At 41.7% G+C, this 17,513-nt stretch overlaps 1 protein-coding gene and 1 long non-coding RNA gene across 3 annotated transcripts in view; one reads left to right on the top strand and one right to left on the bottom strand.

The window, feature by feature from the left end:
* Positions 1-451: 451 nt before the first annotated feature.
* The window catches only part of farp2 (FERM, RhoGEF and pleckstrin domain protein 2), a 30,941-nt gene continuing 13,879 nt past the window's right edge, over positions 452-17,513 (bottom strand). The window contains exons 8-27 of one of the 2 annotated variants that reach the window (XM_005451179.4): positions 15,798-15,945; positions 15,601-15,696; positions 15,344-15,507; positions 15,186-15,254; positions 14,973-15,030; positions 14,500-14,758; positions 9,461-9,645; positions 9,181-9,270; positions 8,080-8,213; positions 7,805-7,886; positions 7,426-7,663; positions 6,682-6,812; positions 6,538-6,606; positions 6,358-6,447; positions 5,158-5,240; positions 4,418-4,536; positions 4,063-4,226; positions 2,234-2,341; positions 2,000-2,151; positions 452-1,919 (exon numbers count right to left, since the gene is read on the bottom strand). In XM_005451179.4, the coding sequence (XP_005451236.1) occupies positions 1,826-1,919; positions 2,000-2,151; positions 2,234-2,341; positions 4,063-4,226; positions 4,418-4,536; positions 5,158-5,240; positions 6,358-6,447; positions 6,538-6,606; positions 6,682-6,812; positions 7,426-7,663; positions 7,805-7,886; positions 8,080-8,213; positions 9,181-9,270; positions 9,461-9,645; positions 14,500-14,758; positions 14,973-15,030; positions 15,186-15,254; positions 15,344-15,507; positions 15,601-15,696; positions 15,798-15,945 (2,533 nt within the window). In that variant the 3' untranslated portion in view covers positions 452-1,825. The remainder of the gene's footprint in view (positions 1,920-1,999; positions 2,152-2,233; positions 2,342-4,062; positions 4,227-4,417; positions 4,537-5,157; positions 5,241-6,357; positions 6,448-6,537; positions 6,607-6,681; positions 6,813-7,425; positions 7,664-7,804; positions 7,887-8,079; positions 8,214-9,180; positions 9,271-9,460; positions 9,646-14,499; positions 14,759-14,972; positions 15,031-15,185; positions 15,255-15,343; positions 15,508-15,600; positions 15,697-15,797; positions 15,946-17,513) is intronic. The other variant, XM_019351833.2, reaches the window with a different exon arrangement.
* LOC106098155 (uncharacterized) lies at positions 2,263-6,350 on the top strand. The gene is made up of 3 exons (XR_001224290.3): positions 2,263-2,370; positions 5,344-5,438; positions 6,076-6,350. It is a non-coding gene; the product is annotated as an uncharacterized LOC106098155 (long non-coding RNA).

The raw sequence follows: 17,513 nt of genomic DNA, 5'->3' as shown, positions 1-17,513 counted from the left end.
TCTGTACAGATTGTGCATGCTCTCATACTTGCACAGGATTTCTCGACATATGAATATGAAGCTCGGGTGGCTGTTTATTGCAGTGATGTTAATTTCTTTGAAGTTCACATCTTCAGAAAAAGTAAATTCAGTTGCTTTGAAAATGCAATGTGCACTTGGGTCCATGCTGCTTATCTTGACAGCAAGACCGCTTGCAAAAGAGATTAAGACTTCCTGGTTAAATAAACATTAAAAAAGAAAAATCATCAGGTGAGACAGCCTTCTGTGCCCACAGCAAGAACTTTTGAAAACATACAGGTATTTTTAAGTTGAGCATTCACCATTGAAACAATATACACATGACAGTAAATAAGGCTAACATTATTGGGTCCACTAAACCAAATACATCTAACTGACGTCTTAAACGTAAAGTAGTAAATGGGCATCAATGTAAGCACAAAGCCACAAGAAGTCTGATTCAAATGATGCTTTATTTGTTAGGTTTTTAAATGGAATAACATGAAGACTACATGAGTGTATTCAGGAGCCTGGCCCTGACCACATCCTACACAATAAATAGGAATAACATACTGGATGTTAAGTGTGCAGCAGAGTCTGCCTCTTACTCGCACAGAATGCCTGATGGTTCGGAGATTACCTCCATCATCACTTTCTCTTTAAGCTCCAGAGGCGGGGAGGGGGAAGGAGGTGCAAGTAGGACTGCACGCTTGGCTTCACCACAAACACACACACACACACAAAAAAAATATAACACATCACACACAGAGCGTAAAGATTCCAGTCTTCATAAAAATATATACCAAATAATACCATGGGTTCATGTAAAACGCTACACTACTGTCATCTGTGCAGCTCCCATTCGTGTAAAAGTCTGACATGTGGTAAGCCATCCTCAAACGGTTACTTAAAAATATGTTCTCTTTAGCTTTTAGAAGGAAAATCTGCAAATTTTACAAAGTAAACACTAGAAAAAAAAAATTGTTGCGCAGCATGTCCTCAAGTAGTTAATCCCTATGGGTCATAAAAACAGGAAACATGAGATATTAAAATAGAGAAATGTAGCACCAGACTGACCGTAACGCTGCTTAACTAACCAGGGGCATAAAAGACAACAGCTCCCTTTTAAAAAGTTTCAAACACTGGTTGCATTCTCCCACTCGGAGCAAATAAAGCAATCAGGTCTGGCCTCAGAGTATAGAAACGAATACTGCTCACAACAAATCCCGCTTCCTCGCAGCAGCGTGAATTCCCTAAAACTTCCCAAATCTTCGAGTCTCCCACTTGCTTCAGCATCTCATTACCTTCCCGTTCACCTCTTCCTCACTAATGCCCTCAGCGCTTTCAAAGTACAGTTTAAAGAGCACATACAATTTGCAGTACCTTCATTTCCCACATACTGTATTTCATCTGTATCCCAGTCAGTCACAGTACAGTACTGTACCCAGTAAAGCTTCAGTCCTTCAGAAAACCTGAATTTAAGCCCTTTGTGTTGGTCCCATAAAAACAGCATCTCCCATCAGTCTATGCGATCAAAGAAACAAGAGCACAACACATGCAGGAAAAAAAAAAAAAAAAAAAAAAAAAAAAAGCTCATAATGTACACCTCTCCCTTTCATTATATCCTGTATAGTGGGACAAATGTTACCATTTACATCATTAATCAAGCAAAATGCACAGACCATTAGAATCAAGAAGAAAAATGTTAACACTTGAAACTGGCAGTATCTTTCATTTGTTAATGTTTAAATGTCTATTTCACATAGAAATGACACCGACAAGTCTCTGATGCCCCAGAGGCCCAGCCTCCAGATACACTACGCTCATTTCAGTTTCTGTTCATCTCCATGGGACCTCCTTTAGGTATGAGGAGGCTCATCCTGCCTGTAGTGCTGGCTGCACTTTTGATCACCTCCATCCATCTGTGAAGAGCAGACATGCTACTGTAATCTGACGGACGAACTGCATCGTTGGAGGAATCAACTGACCTGAATCGACTTACCTTTCAAAGGTGTACTCGCTCTCTGCTCTGAAAAAGTATACGTGAGACTTGAACTGAAGTTTGAAGACGTACTCCTTGTGAATGCCGTCCGATTCCTCGGGCGTGCTGACTGTGTAGCCGAGCAGTGGAAGGCTAGCCAGCGGGAAGTCGTCCTGCAAACGAGACATTGACAGACACCTCAGTGACGTGCTTTTACGTGGGCTCGATCTTTGTCAGAGATCTCTGAGGGCTGACCTGATGAGTCTTATAGAAGAACAAGCAGAAGTTGGTGAAAACGACCCAGAGTTTCTGCCAACCGTTACTGTTCTTGAACTTCCTCAGGAGGTAACCTGAGAGCTGGTTCTACAGAGGAAAGAGGAGAAAGGAACAAGGTTAGACACTGATCATTGCTAAAATTAATGGATTTAATGCTGGAGTTTAAATTAAAGTTTAATTCATGTGATCTGTAGATAATGCATGTTTGTGTGTTAATTCTAAGGGGAAAGAGTTAATGCATGCTGGCGCTCTGAAGGTGGAGTTTGATCTGTAGTAATTATAACCGAGTAGTTTTGTTTTGCTCATGCATGTCCATATAATACACGGCCTCACTAACCCTGCGTTTCATCAACAAGTGGTTGTAACTCGGCTGGTTTTGCTAATGTGCTTCTGCGTTAGCTGCCGAGTAGAAGACGATTCATTCAGTTTGTTCAGCGCAAGTTACCATGGTGATTTAACCAGGTAAAGAGAGACCTTCCCGGCACAGTAAACTCTGGCTTGCCAACACTCAGCCCTCAGCTCTGATTTGCAGATCTAAAAATTTGAAACCGTCACCATCTTAGTCCAACCGAGGAGAGATACAAGCATGAGCATATCAGTTCTTGCTTAAACGCCGATTCAGATTTTGATTAAAAAACAAAAAACAAACAAAAACCTTAAAAACAAACCATTTTTGCTTTCATGGTTCTGTTAAATTTTTCTTTCAAAGCTGTGAGACAAATGACCGCTTAGAATTTATAATTCTATTCAGTGCACTGAGGAGTCTACCCAACAGGGAGAATTAGTTGTGGAGCCGTTTTTCTTTCTGACACTTGGAAACGGAAATATAATAATATAATTATCTGGCATTTTTAAAATGATTAAACACGTTTCTAGTTTTCCTCCTTCGCTCTGCTTCCAACTTTTCCATCTGGTATTTAAAATATATGCATTTTCCTTTCTTCATTATCTAAATGCTCGTGTTGCCTTCATTTTTGCGTGCTTCAATTCTAATAATTCTTCTATTTAACATTGTTTTGGTAGGTAGATCCAAACTGAAATGGAGACCAATTTGTTTTGAATGCATCTCCTGGGACACAAAGTAATTCTAGCAATAAATGAACAAATAAACACTTTAGATGTTTGTATTTCTTGGAATTCCACCATCAGTGTTCATTAATTCTAACTCTTTATGACTTCAGGGAGGGAACACAGTCACTGTGTAGCTCAGTATTCTCTTTCGGGTCAGTGGATCGAGTACCTGGTTCATGCGCAGGTAATCAGTGAGAGAGAGGTTCTGGTTTCGGTACCAGCAAACATGTGTGATGGTATTTGGTCTTTGGCCCTGACCAAGGAGATAGCGAGGAGGAAGTTCTGGTGAGACAGCCGGAGAACCGAAGACTGGAGGAGGACGAAGAGAGAGAGGAGGAAAAAAAGGAACAACAGGGTGCAGAAAAAAGTGTTAGCATGTTAGCTCTGAGAAGTGGAAAGAAGAGCATGTTAGGAAATCCTTCAGGTCTGTGGGGTGAAAAGCCAGTGTCAGACGAATGTTCTTGCATGCACATAAAGAACAGAAGATGATCTATCAAGGAGAAATTGACTGTTAGAGCCTTAAAGAACTGAAAATGGAAACAAAGTGGAAAAAATGAGCATTTAAAAGGTGTTAAAAGGTTCAGAAGAAAACAGAATGCAAAGCCATTTCCGCTCACTCCACTGATGCAGGTATGAAGATGGGAGGTTTGATGTACGTGCTGTTGGTGTGTGTCGTGTGCATGCTGGTGTATGTAAACGGCCGTGTTTGCGTGTAACTGGGGGCAGGGGAGGAGTACCTCCACAGCCAGGCTGTGATCAGACATAGACACACTGGTGTTGCGATGCCAGCACACATGCATGGTTGTGTTGGCACGGTGGTGCGTCTGCTTGTCCAGTGAAGTGCGGGAGGAGTTCATGTCATCCTCCGACTCCTGCTCCAGAGAAACCTCGTCGGACGACCCTAAGGGGGAAGGATGGAGGACAGGAAGTTGTGTAGAGGAGAGGAGGGGGAGGGATTAACAGCACGTTTGGGGTGTTTGTGTCCAAAGGGGATTTTCTGCTCACTAAGCTGAGAAAAAATGCAAAGTAGCCACAAAAACACACATTTACACTCAAGGCTGTGTCGGTATCAAGTTTAAAGAAAACTCTTACGGTTGGAGCGATCGCTGAGTCCAGCATCAAGAAAGATGCTGGACTTCTCTTGAGACTTCTTGGCCATGTCGATAGCCAAGTTCAGATCCTCAATCCACTTTCCCATCTCCACTTTAGAGCTGAAATCACAAACAGACAAATTACGGCGTTGGACACATTTTTAGCGAGAACAGAGGATGATGCAACACATTATTGGGATACTTCCAGTTTATTATGATAGGGTTCTTTGTTTCTGTGCTTTTGGCCTGAATTTGTAGACATTTTAATTCAGACCATAACAACTTTAGAGATCTAAGAATGTGGTGATGTGGCCAATGAAGTCTGACAGGCCAAAAACAACATAGGCCACTTTACTTGGAGGAAAAACCCACCAAGTATTCAGCCTACTATTCTCACAAGGGCAGGTCAAGGCTAAACCAGAAACATGACTCGTATACTGATTGAGGTTTACAGTGGATGGCTCAGGTAATGATGTTTATATTACAGTGAACACACACATTCATCACTCGTACCAATAAAAGGAGCAGTATTTGACTGGATTCAGACACCTGGTGCTTGCCGAAGGTTCACTTAGAACACCTGTTTGGATCTGCATTAGATTAACTTGCATTTATTTGATGTTTATCCGTGATGGTAATAGTTACATGGGACTGTGGAAGTACATGATACACACAAATGTGCTGTTCGCAGCATGCACAGTCACATGTCACTACTCCAACTTCTCCCCCTCCTAGTCTCACCTGGCAGCCACCACAATGGTCCTCTGAGCTGAGTAAATGGTGAAGCAGTGAGGAACCGACCATTCATTTTCACTTTCCTCTACCTACAAGCAGAAAGAGGAAACGATTAAAAGAAAACAAAAATGCAAGCTAGATGGAGGAAACGGGTGTAATCCAAATAACCTTCTTCACCATGAATGGTTTCAGATCAGGAACAGAAAGAAGGGAAACAAATGCAAAACGTCTGAAGTCACAGCGAGACCTGGCAAAGAGCCTCTACTGAAGCATCTATGTATATGGAGGTAAACTGGTGGGGTCATCTTATCTTTCATATCCTAATAATATCCATGTCAAAGTCAAAACACACATCACCATGCCCTGCTGATAGTTCATCCTTGTATTTTCTTTGTATAATTATGAACAGTTATGACAGGCAGAGGCTGATATGTCTGTATGTCTTGAGTAAACACTGTATATTTAATTAAAAAAAAAAAAAATGGATGTAGCCATTATGACAACACCCATTGATTTGTGATTATTTTGGCAGTCACCACCTCAGTGTTTTGAACCTGTACAGATGATTGAATGATGGATCTGACTGAGAAACCAGCAGAAAATTTGTCCATCACAAAGTTGTCACACTCTGAGTTATTCTTCAATTCTCATTTACAGTAAAACAGCTGATAATTTACCAAACATGTGTATTAGGTACACGGGAGTGTGTAATGCAGTCATAAGTGAGAAGCAGGCTCATTTTCTCAGATTTCTATACAGTGTTACTTTTTGGGATCACAATCACTGCCCCCTGCTGGCCATTAGAAAGAATGCAAGTTTAGGCTTTAAACTATATTGGCTTCATGTTTCAAAAGCCGAGGCTATTTCCATTTTTTTATATGGAGTCTACTGTCTTGAGATGAGCTTTTCGCTTTGTCTACACAGGCATGGGAGGAAAGAAGGATCGGGTTTGGGCATCCAAGCTGGCAGAGCTCAGAGGACTTACCGGCGCATCCAACACTATGAGCTGCAGCCAGGAGCAAAGCAGAGACATGTAAAGTTAAGAGACCCTCACCCTCCCTTCTCATCACTTTGTGTGTCAGAAGAATTGGAATACCTGATGATGGGATGTTAGCTTTTGTGTAAACCTAACTACAGATTCTTATTGGGAGCTTTAATGGTTAAAAAGGGGGTGGCAGAGGTTAAGAGAAGAGACTGTAGACTCACTATCATGCCATGAAGGGGCAGCTGTCCATGGACTTTGAACTGATTGGTTGCTGTAACACCTTTGCTTGTATAAAGGAGCATGTCAGAGAACTGAAAAGACATGAAGACAAAGATTAAAAACTGCTAACAATGATTAGAAGCTTTAGACGTTAAGTTGAAGTAGATTTTGTTTTTACTAACCAGGAAAAACATCCTCTGCTGCAGCCCCTTTTTGGTGAGCTTGTACAAGCACCCCTCTCGAATGAACTCCTAAAAAAAACATGAGAACCTTGTTAGATTGTATGCACTTATTTCCTGCACTTCGCTCTGTGCCACTGCACCCACCCTGCCTGGTGCCGTCAAGTTCTCGATGCCGATCAGGTCTCTCTGCAGCTCTGTGAGCTTCTGGAAATTCTCCAGCCGGATAAGACTGCTTTGAAGCTGAGTGGCTATCTCCGCCACTTCCTTCAGAGCCTCTGTATGGGAAGACAAATGAATAACCAGAAGATGATGCATCACAGACTTATCACATTCCTGCTACAGTGACGACCAAGTAAAGTGGAAATGATTTTGCACATGAACACTGTTCCCTCTGAAAGTTTTAATATTTCTCTTACGCATTGACATATGTTGTATTAATCTTGTCTCAAAGAATTATGAATAAAACTAGAATATTTCACTAGAAACCTGCTTGTGATAACACTCAAAGATAGTAAATATACTGAAGCATTTCCAGATTAGTGTTAGTCGTAGCGTTTTCAGTGGGAGAATTGTTTCGTCACTCATCCAAGCGTCTTCTTCAGTGTCAGCTTACTGCAGCTTTCCCCACCTTATAAACTGTACATTTGCATTATGCATATTATGCAAATGTACTTCATATTATATAATGTATATACAGTGAATAAACTTGTGAATACTTGATTGGGTGAAAGTAAGCGGTCTTCACCAGAGGGACAATGTGCTCGTGGTGCTACCGTTTGCAGTTCCCTTACTAGTTGATGCATTCGAATGTTACAGAGGACTGATGCTGTGAGATGGTGGGGTATTATCAGCACCGTCATGAGGTAAAAGAAGCTTTAGGAAACTCACCCTTGCAGTCGTCATAATCGCGGTGGGCAGGGGAATAATGCTTGCACAGTCTCTCCAGGATTAGCTTGTAGTGCATGAGTCGCTGGATGGGCTTGAGCAGGAATGTGTTGAGGGGTAGGTAGCAGACCTTCTGCAGTTCAAACTCTTTGTAGACCGTCTCCAGCTTTTTCAGCCTCTTGGAGGCCTTCTCCAGCTCTGTTAACACTTCATCGTGTTTCTGTAGATAACTGGTGAATTCCTGGAGACCAAACGAGACTCGGGTCACTCTGTTTGTCAGCCGATTGTTAAGGAATTTAAAAAAAACAAAAAAAAACAAAAAACAAAAAAAACACACAACAACAACAACAACAACAAGTTAAATGAACTGAAGATGTCCTACCTTAAGGGCACACATGTTCTTCAGCATCACGTCGCCAATCCTCTGGTAGTCTCCTTTGACATGAGCATTTGAACGCCCCTCCCTTAGGAAAAAAACAAAAATAAAAAAAAAAAAAATGTACAGAGTTTGTCTTATCAGTGAAGCTCCTGCCTGATGAGATGCCGTTTCTCTCATTCTCAAACACAGACATTTTCAATTGCAATGACATCACTCCCCAATTACAAAATCCAACTTCCAAGGTACATTAAACACCCACAACCAGATCAAGCACCTACCAGAGAGCCAGTCTCTGGTCCAACTCCTTCAGAAAACCTCTGTGGAACTCGTAGATGGGGTCGATGTTGGAGAACAGGAGGGTCATCAGGCCTTCGGGCATGGCGTTTTCTTTGATCACAGCGCTACGGAACCACTGGGAGCAGCCAAACGCAAAAGTCACGTTAGTACATGGGTGTGAATGAAAACGACAAGTCTGGTTTAACACTTGCTGATGCTGAAGAAAAGTGTCCCGACTCTTCTTCACAGCGTCGTTCCTAAAAGCAAATCTCGTCTCTAGGCAGTTATTTAGGCAGCAATTCTGAAGGAAGGATAAACTTTGTCTCAGTAACCATGAAAATACACTGTATGTGTTAAATCCCCAGTGATTACAAAAAATTCAAGTTTAGTTAAATTTGCAAAGTGCAAAGTTTGCATGTGCAAAAAATAGAAAAAGTACATGTTGACTACAAGCATAAATGCCTTTAAGGGGAGCTGTTTTACAACACATCTGGCTTTCTGAGATTTCATTTTGATGCCAGTGTCCGTCTCTCCCCCTCTCGCTCACTTATCGCCCGATCGTCATGTATTGGTACAGAATTAAAAGCATGAGGATATTATTCTTCCAAAACTTGAAATTCAACCTATGAAAGCACCTCACGCTGACTCACTATGCATTAAGGAGAAATGGGAAAGTGAGCGTGTTTGTAAGATTAGCCAAAACTATTCTACAAACAATGGTATGGCATTTAAAGTCGAAGGCCTTTTATTTCTTTACTCGGACTTCAGAAAATATAAATTATAGGGTTTGATGCCAGTTTTGCATCTGAAGGACTGAAGGCTGAATTACCCAGTAATATAAAAACACCAAGAAGAACATCCACAATAATTTACATTATCAAAATGCAACACACTACTGAGTTAAACTCAATTTTACACATGGAAACACTGTGTGTTCATTTATTATGCAAAATAATATGTTAATAGAAGTTCATACATGCATGACACAGCAGAACTACACAATTTCAGATTGATTAGCCATTTTTGCTCCTATAGCTTTTATTTGTTTATATATTTTTATGGATTTCGTCCAAATGTACTTCAAGTTTCAAAAGAAAACTTACCACAGTGATGACCTCGAGGTCCTTCAGGTATGTTCGCTCTGTGGTCAGAATCTCTTTGGCAATGAAATAGGCCTTATCGGTGGGATATCGCTGCGGTGAGAGACGTCAGTTAACACTCCTGTCAAAAATAAACTCAAAACTTTTAAGCAAAACTAACTTTCCCTCCACTGAAAAAACAAAACAAAAACTTCCCATCCCATTGTTAATTAGAGGGACTGAGTGTGTGTGCTTTAGGGTTGTGAGGCAGGTTTTTGGAAGGATTGGCATGTAAGAGGTGTACCTTCCTCCTGCCTTCCTCCTCCTCCTCTAGCCTGGCATTGCTGCCCACCTCGCTCAGGATGGGGCTTTGCAGGGGCGACGGGGTCTGGCCCGGCAGGCTGAGGTTCGACATCTGGAAGGAGGGCGACAGGCAGAGGGGACCTTTGGAGGCGACGGGGGAGAGCTGAGGGCTGTCCACCACTGAATCTGTGGAAGAGGGAAAATAAAAATGATGAAGCATTTTATATCACCTTATATTACGTCAGATTTCAGTAAAAGGATTAAAAAAAAAAAGGGTTAAAAGAACCAATCACACAGATTAAACATGAGCTTTTCAGGGCGGAGCTTAAGACAACCAAGACCTCTACGTGTAGTTGACCTTCAGAAACTGTATGCAACTATTAAAATTCATCTTCATCCAAACCATTTTTTCACCCCTAAATTATCTCATTTCCTATTAAAGAAAAAAAGCCAGATTCTAACAAATCCAAGTTCATCACACAAAGGCCACAAATAAAGGGGAAGGCAACAAAGGCAAGTAATAGTTCCCACATTTTCCCCCTCCTGCCCTCGCTTCAAACGCCCTCTACGAGGAAGACAAACGACAAATAGTAACCTACACAGGCTCGATTCACATCAGAGAACCGGCTCTGCTGCTTTTGTTCTGCACAGAAAAATCAGGAGACAAAACAAGCAGATGAAACGCCAGGCCATTATCTTAACTGAGTCATGGGTCACCACAGCTGTTCTTCCACTTCTATTAGAGGGGGAAAAAAAAAGGAAGGCTGGGAGGAGGAAAAAAAAAAAAGAAGAAGAAGAAGAAGAAAAAAAAAAAAAAAAAAAAAAAAAGAAGACAGCTCCACGACTCACTACTCGACCCGGAAATAATTGCTCATGCAAAGAGTTATCAGGAATGCGGCCTGTCTGGAGGGCAAACAGTTGTTTATAGTTTATTTGAAGTGCCCCCACCACAGGGACTGACTCGAGGGGAGGAGAGGGAGCGGACGTCGGGCTCCACAGCGGGAGGATGGGGGTTTGCTGTGGAATGACTTGGCACAAGGCCCGTCCAAACAGGGAGCGCGAACACACTCTCGCACTCAGCTGGAATTAGGTTGAGGAATCTTGTGTACAAGTCTGACCCAACCCCCAACAGCATGTGCGTCTGTTGCCTCAAATATGACGGAAAACTGCTGTATATCGAATTCTTCCTCTAATAACGTTAGCAGGATCCCTGGAGTGTCACGCGATACACTCGGAACACACCAGGGAGTGGTGTCAGTGTAGGATATTAATGAGTCAATGCAAACATTTTGGCACATGCTTTCCTCATAACTGAATGAAAGATTTGTGAGCAATAAAAATCTGATTTGTAGTTGTTCCTGCAACTAAAACACAGTCAGGATACAGCAGCAGATATATTATATGCAACATACATAAACTTCATCCTCCACGTTCTTGACCATTAAGATAATATCCAACACCGTAAGGGTTTGTGTTCCACCATTACTACTCCTTTGAGTTTAATCTGCAATTTTAAAGAATTTTAAGTCTGACATTCATGGTACCCAAAAGTGATTACTTTATTCTTTAAAGTAAAAACATACAAAACATTAAGTACAGGCTGTTTATGATTAGTAAAAATATACATGTTCAGGATTAAGTGGTGATTACTTGGTGTCTAAGTGCAGGTTAGCTGGTTATAACTGTCAGCTAATCGTTAATGAAATCTTTAGTTAAGTGGGAAGAATCACATGGTAGAAAAAAATAAAAATAAAGAGCCATCAAGACAAATCCTTCAGATCAGAAAACTCTGAAGCAAAATAAGATTTCTCCACGGTGACACAGAAACACCCGTCCACACCCGTGACTGCAGAGAGTCTGCAGAAACACTTTGGGTGTGTTTTGCCCATCCTTCAAAATGACAATGAGGACAGATGAGATTTATCCATCTAGTGTCTACGGATTACAAAAAAATAAAGACAAAAAACCGCATTGAGGTGCAAGTGCTGCACACAAAGAGGTGATTCTGTAAAATGTACAGAAAAATCAAGCAAAGTTGAGTTCGGGCACATTAAAGGGATAAAATCAAAGCTTGTATCATCGCCATCTTAGCTGGGTTAAATGTAGAATCAGCCCTTACAAATCCTGACACCAGATATATCTCAGTCGAGCAAACATTACAGAGAAATATTCTGTCCACACTGATGTGTTAATAACTGACATGCCTGGATTTTTCCTATAAAATTACTCAGAAATGTGCAAAAAAAAAAAAAACTGTTTCCTAATAAAAAAAAAAAAAAAAAAGTTATCAAACGGATTTCCTGTAAGTTTTTAGGTCTGATCAAATGCTTGAAAAGGTGCTTCATTGCTCTGCTTTCATTTGTTAATCAAGAAGTTTAAAACACTAAAGCCTTACATACAAACAGGTGATACATTCATTCTGTAGAAAGTGGTGCTAACAGCGCACTTAATGGCTCATCAGTGCACCGTTTACATTCTTTAACTCAGCTCAATATGAAGGAAAAAAAATTGTTAGCTGGTGTTGGCTTTGTAAAAATATAATTATATAGACATTATAAACCTATCAAAACAAAAGAAAACTACCACAGCTGGGGATTTTGGGATGTGAACAATGCTGACTTTCGCCAGCAGGTGGCAGCGAGGTACAAGAGGGGGCAGGCAAAAAAAAAAAAAAAAAAAAAGGAAGAAGAAAAAGATTTAATGGCATGCCCTGTGTTTTTTTATTTTATTTAATTTTTTTTAAAAAGGGGGGCTTTAATATTCATTTGAACAGGGACTAATATTGGTTTCATTTTTCAACCCTGAGATTAGACAGATTACCATCTACCAGAAAACTCTACACTGCCCAGTAAGTGCCAGAAATTAGATTTAAAAACAAACAAGTAGTTAAGAAGTTAAATGCTTGTTAAGTACTTTAAGTACACTTAGCTCATTTTTATTCTTACCTGTAGGTCAGGACAGAATTTTTTTTAAAAAGTAGAAAATTATTAAAAATTCTGCATTACTTACAAGCTTAAATTATCTGAAACCATCATCTCAAGTGATCAACTTTACACACAGAAGAATAACTTTTCCATTTAACACTCACTATTCAAGTGGAAGGTAATTTGGATAACTTGTCCTATGCTAATGTGTACATAAGGGTTTTAACAGGAGGCATGTTGTGTCTTAAAAAGATAAAGCTTCCAAAATAAATGCTTTTTTTTCCAAAATGCATGTTCAATATTTTCTCTTAAAAGGCTAAATGTTACAGAGAAGACAACTGTAAAAGAGATATGGCATTCGAGGCTCTCGTAAAAATAAGAGCCAAATTCCAGGAGAAGATAGGAATGATGTTAAAAATAAAAGAACCTCCTCAACCAGACAAGGCAGGAAAAAAAACTATTATAGCGCTGCCTGCAACTAAAGTTGTGTATGGGGAAGGTTCAAGTGAAATGATGTGGTGTCTTCACTGAGAAGCCTCAAAGTTCAGGTGATGGCGATGATGATGAAGAAGAACCCATCTTTTTCAAAAACTAAAAACATCTTTTAAGTGCTGGTTAAATGGTGAAATGTGCTGTTGCCAAATTATGCTTCAGTAGGAAATCTGCGATGTAGCCAAAAACTCCTCTTAACCTTTCACGTAACGAGATGTGCACCTCTTGAGAAATGCAGCTCCACATCGGGCTGATGCAGCCCGCAGAGACTGATGTGGAAGGTTATGGTGTAGGGCAGCGGTCCCCAACCTTTTTTGCGCCACGGACCGGTTTATGCCCGACAATATTTTCACGGACCGGCAATAAGGTGTCGCGGATAAATACAACAAAATAAAACTAGTGCCGGTACCGAAAAGAAGAAGATTTATTCATAACACACGTGAAAAGACCCAGGAAAACCGAGTTAACGATAAAAACGATAAAAACGATAACAAGATAACGCTGAAAACCGATAAAAACCCTGAAAACCATAAATTTCACACCTGAGCCTCAACTCTCGCGGCCCGGTACCAAACGACTCATGGACCGGTCTGAGGCCCGGGGGTTGGGGACCGCTGGTGTAGGGTTAAGAGGGGTTTCCGGTTACCACAGATTTCCCGCTGAAGCATAATTCAGGCATTATAACGTTATCTCTACATTTGGACAGCCCTAGACTGTCTTCAAGTGCTTTACATTTTAACATGTGGGGATCCAGAGGGGTCTGCTAGTGTCAGAGCCTGCAGATTGTGACACTGCAGGAGGAACCCCTCGATTCCACTGTTCCCCGTCAAAGGATTGCTATAAAATAGGTTCTGCTCAGGGGGAAGGACGCTGTCAGAGCCCCAGTCGGAGTCTGAATCTGAGCTACCGTTCCCTGAACCCTCTGTGGCAGTGGGCGGGTAGCTGAGCTGCTCCAGCTGCTCCACCAGGTCACTGAACTGCACCGCGGAGCTGCTCTCCGAGCGCACAGAGTACGCTGGGAAGTTGACCATGGAGCTGGCCTCCGACTGGATGTCAGACCCAGGCAGGCGAAGCGAGGAGGTGTCAGCTCCTCCGTAGCCCACTGACATGGACTCCCCTGCAGAGCTGAGCCCCAGGTTATCCAAGGAGCTGCACTCTGAGCGGTTGTTAACCAAAGAACTAGTCTCTGAGTGACCTACAATACTGTCAGGGAAGGGATTGGGGTTCCCATTCAGATCTTCAATTCCCACACTAAAGAGCCGGTTTTTGCTAAGCTCAGGTTCCTCCATTAAATCAAAGTTACCTACTTTATCCTCCAGCCCATAAGAGTAGGCCTCAACACCCCCGCCATAGAAGGAAATTTCAGTGGGATCATCATCAATGAACTCCTCAGTAACCTGTAGTGGTGAGCTGGACAATGAGAACAGGGGGCTCTGTTTAGTACGCAAAAGCTCCGCCTCAAAAGCCTCAGGTGTAAAAAACCCCGTCCTCTTCCCTCCACCCCACTTGGCCCCACGCTCATTATCCTCATTGCCATTTTTGGAGGGCTGTGACTGAGCCGTGCCACTCTCTGAACACACAAACAAGGGGCTGCAGTGTCCTGCTGCCTGATTGCTGGGGGCACCTTGAAAAGCGTAGGGTGACGGGGAAGTAGGCTTGATGGGCTCTTCCTTCGGAGGGCTGGGGGGTCTGGTGGCTTGCAGAGGGGACTGAAGCTGCTGCTGCTGAGAAGGTGCTGGAGACTGACTCAGTGCGGTCAAAGGCTGGGGCTGAGGTTGGCGTTCTGTTAGCGGGAAAACGCTAGGGATGTGCATTGACTGGAAAGTCACGGCTGCGGAGGAAGACGAGCCCGGGGACCTGAGACTGTCATTGAATGAAAAGCTCTGGGGGAAAAAAAACAAACCAAAAAAAAAACAAAACAACACAGAAGAGACACACACACAAAAAAACAAAAAACAAAACAAAAACAAACAAAAAAAAACAACACAAAACCAGAGAGGACAGCGGAAAGAGATAAAGGGAGAAAAAGATCTGCGTTAGCTTATCCATTAAATACAAATCTATGGCTGTATTAGCACCACATGTTGCAGTATTTACCTGTTTTGGCACATCGGTTGCGAGGGATCGAGCCGACATTCTTACTTTACTGTTCCTTCTGAAAGAAAATAAGATCTCCATGTCATCTTGTAACAATTACCGTTATGATTTTATGCAGATTTTTCTTCCAGTGGATGCTTAAGAAGAATTAGAAAAAAAAACCCGGCTTCTCTTTGTGATAAATTGTATGTCTAAACTCAAACACACACATACCTCTGGTAAGGGGTTCGCTTTGCTCCATTCTCCCTGACATATTCCACAAGCTGCTTCTGGGTCCTTCCACTGGCAGAAAGAGTTTTAATTAAACCACTTCAATGTACTAAACCAGTAACAGTGACACATGGCATTATTTTTATGTCTTTAGTCAATACCTGTATCTGAAAGAGGAGCCTCTAGTGAAAAGGACAGCTTTGGATTTGGGCTGTGGGTGGTCAAACAGTCGGAAGAATGAGTGGTACTCCACGCAGATCTTCCAGAAGACTTTGCACTCGTCTCGACTGCCCATCAAAAATTCAAGAGTGTCCTGATGGGGGCCCTAAAACAAAGATTAATAAGAAGCAGAATGCATACAGCTATCTGGTCTCAGTGTATATGAAATCTAAGATTGAAGGACACTGATAACACTTACATGGACTTCTGGGTGAAGCTTGGTGAGGAAACGTTTTCTCTTGAAGCTCAGTTTGCGAATCTTAGACCAGTTGAAGGTATTTATTTTTGTGTGGCCCTGAGAGAAAATACAAGTGGAATAAAAGACAGACACAATCATCAGTAACACTGTTAGGATATATGCACAAGGAAGACATCTGGATTCAGAGCAGCGGTCACCTGAAAAACCTGCAGGCCCATGTGAGCGACAGAGAGGTTGATCTTGGTGCCTTCGCGATCAGCTGCTGGGTGGAAGCGGACGCCGTACATTTCCAGTTTACGGGCGATCTCTAGGATCTGGAAGTCTGATTCAGCAGGAGTCTGCCCCCTGGTATCAACAACATAACAGAAGTTATTAATACTCACTGTAACAGCAGGTCCTCTTCGTGCTGTTCTTAAAGTGCACAGGTGGAAGGGTTCCTCTCAGTGGTCCACTGACAGGTTCAGATTTATGTGCACATAAATAAACCCTTTTTTGGCTCTACGTTCTGCGTAACGTGCTTGCTTTATACACAGATTTAACAAAAAGAAAGAAAGATACTATGACGGCAAAGTAGGGCCCGTCACAGATTTGTTTTCTGCCAAGTTCAGTAAATAAAAATTACTGAAGTGTTTCAGTGAAGGAACTGAGACCTCCCAGATAATTGCATTAGAATTGTGAACAAGCTAGATGCCAATTACAGCCCATTATGGCTTGTTTAGCACAAAGACATTGCCTCTGTTAATCATAGTCAGTGTTTACACTACAGCCAAGCAGCTCAATCGCATTTGTTGCAACAAACTTGGGAGATGAGCTAAAACATTTTCAGAGCAGGGTCAATAGAATCGCAGTCGCCGACTCAGCCGCGAGGCTGTCATTCACTCCAAATTTCCAATTTTGATCAGGTGGAAGTAAAACTGAATGTCAAATTTACTGATATGAATATGAAGTCGTTTTGTGTTAACAGTGTTCCCACGTAGTTTCACTCCTTGGGAACACCATTTTTAGCTTTCCGGCTGTTACCGATTAAACTTGGGTGTTTAAAATAAAAAGCCCAGTGCCAGAGGGCTTAAAACATTGCTTTTTAAGAATCTTCCCATCCGTGCAGTGAAATGATTCAAAAATCAGTTTGTAGTATCTCATGTAGTGTTTGTAATTTAGCAACTTTGAGGAGTTATGCCATGTACTTTGAAGTGGCTTTGCTCAATAACAAATAACCTTGACTGCCTCAAGTACTGTAGATCACTTGTATAACACACCAACATGTCACTTTGCGGTCTTGTGATTCACATCTTCCCTTAATCAAATTAACTGTCTACCCCATTATTTTTTATTAAATTATTTCTCATCAAGTTGGGCAATAATCATCTACAGCATTCAAAGTGTTTGGTTTAACACTACACTATATTTATGTACAGTTAAAGAAAAAAAAATAAAGTTACCACATAAAATTGACACAGAGCACGACAGCATGAATTTTAGACCGAGCAGCGTGACCTTAAATCCCTTATAATTTCGAGGATTTTAGAGACGTCATCTAAAAATGGTGTGATTACAACCAAACAGCATGTTAGGAAGACATATCCATCCAATCATCACAGTCTTCTAATTTTGTTCATCCGTTAAGCAGTTAAATCTCCTTAGGGCCCTCCCCTGCCCTACTGGCCTTATGGCTAATAGACCGGCCAGAGCAAAGGATTAGGCCAGGGAGCTCGTTGCTTGTGCTTCCACGCTGGCAACCAAGGGAAGATTAGCAAAAGTCTTTAGAGCTGCCTAACACACTGGGTTGAAAAGAGTTCTCATTGGCCACAGGATAGCACTGCTTTTGCATGGGAGCCAATGGTGGGAAAAGTGGAGTGAGGGGTTTTGTAACACGCTGAAAACGGGGAAAAACCCTCACTGTGGTTTGTTTAGCA

This window comes from Oreochromis niloticus, linkage group LG23, assembly GCF_001858045.2.
Source record: "Oreochromis niloticus isolate F11D_XX linkage group LG23, O_niloticus_UMD_NMBU, whole genome shotgun sequence".
Taxonomy (NCBI): Eukaryota; Metazoa; Chordata; class Actinopteri; order Cichliformes; family Cichlidae; genus Oreochromis; species Oreochromis niloticus.
Note: the sequence above shows the minus strand (reverse complement) of the source record. Positions and strands in the feature narration are given on the sequence as shown.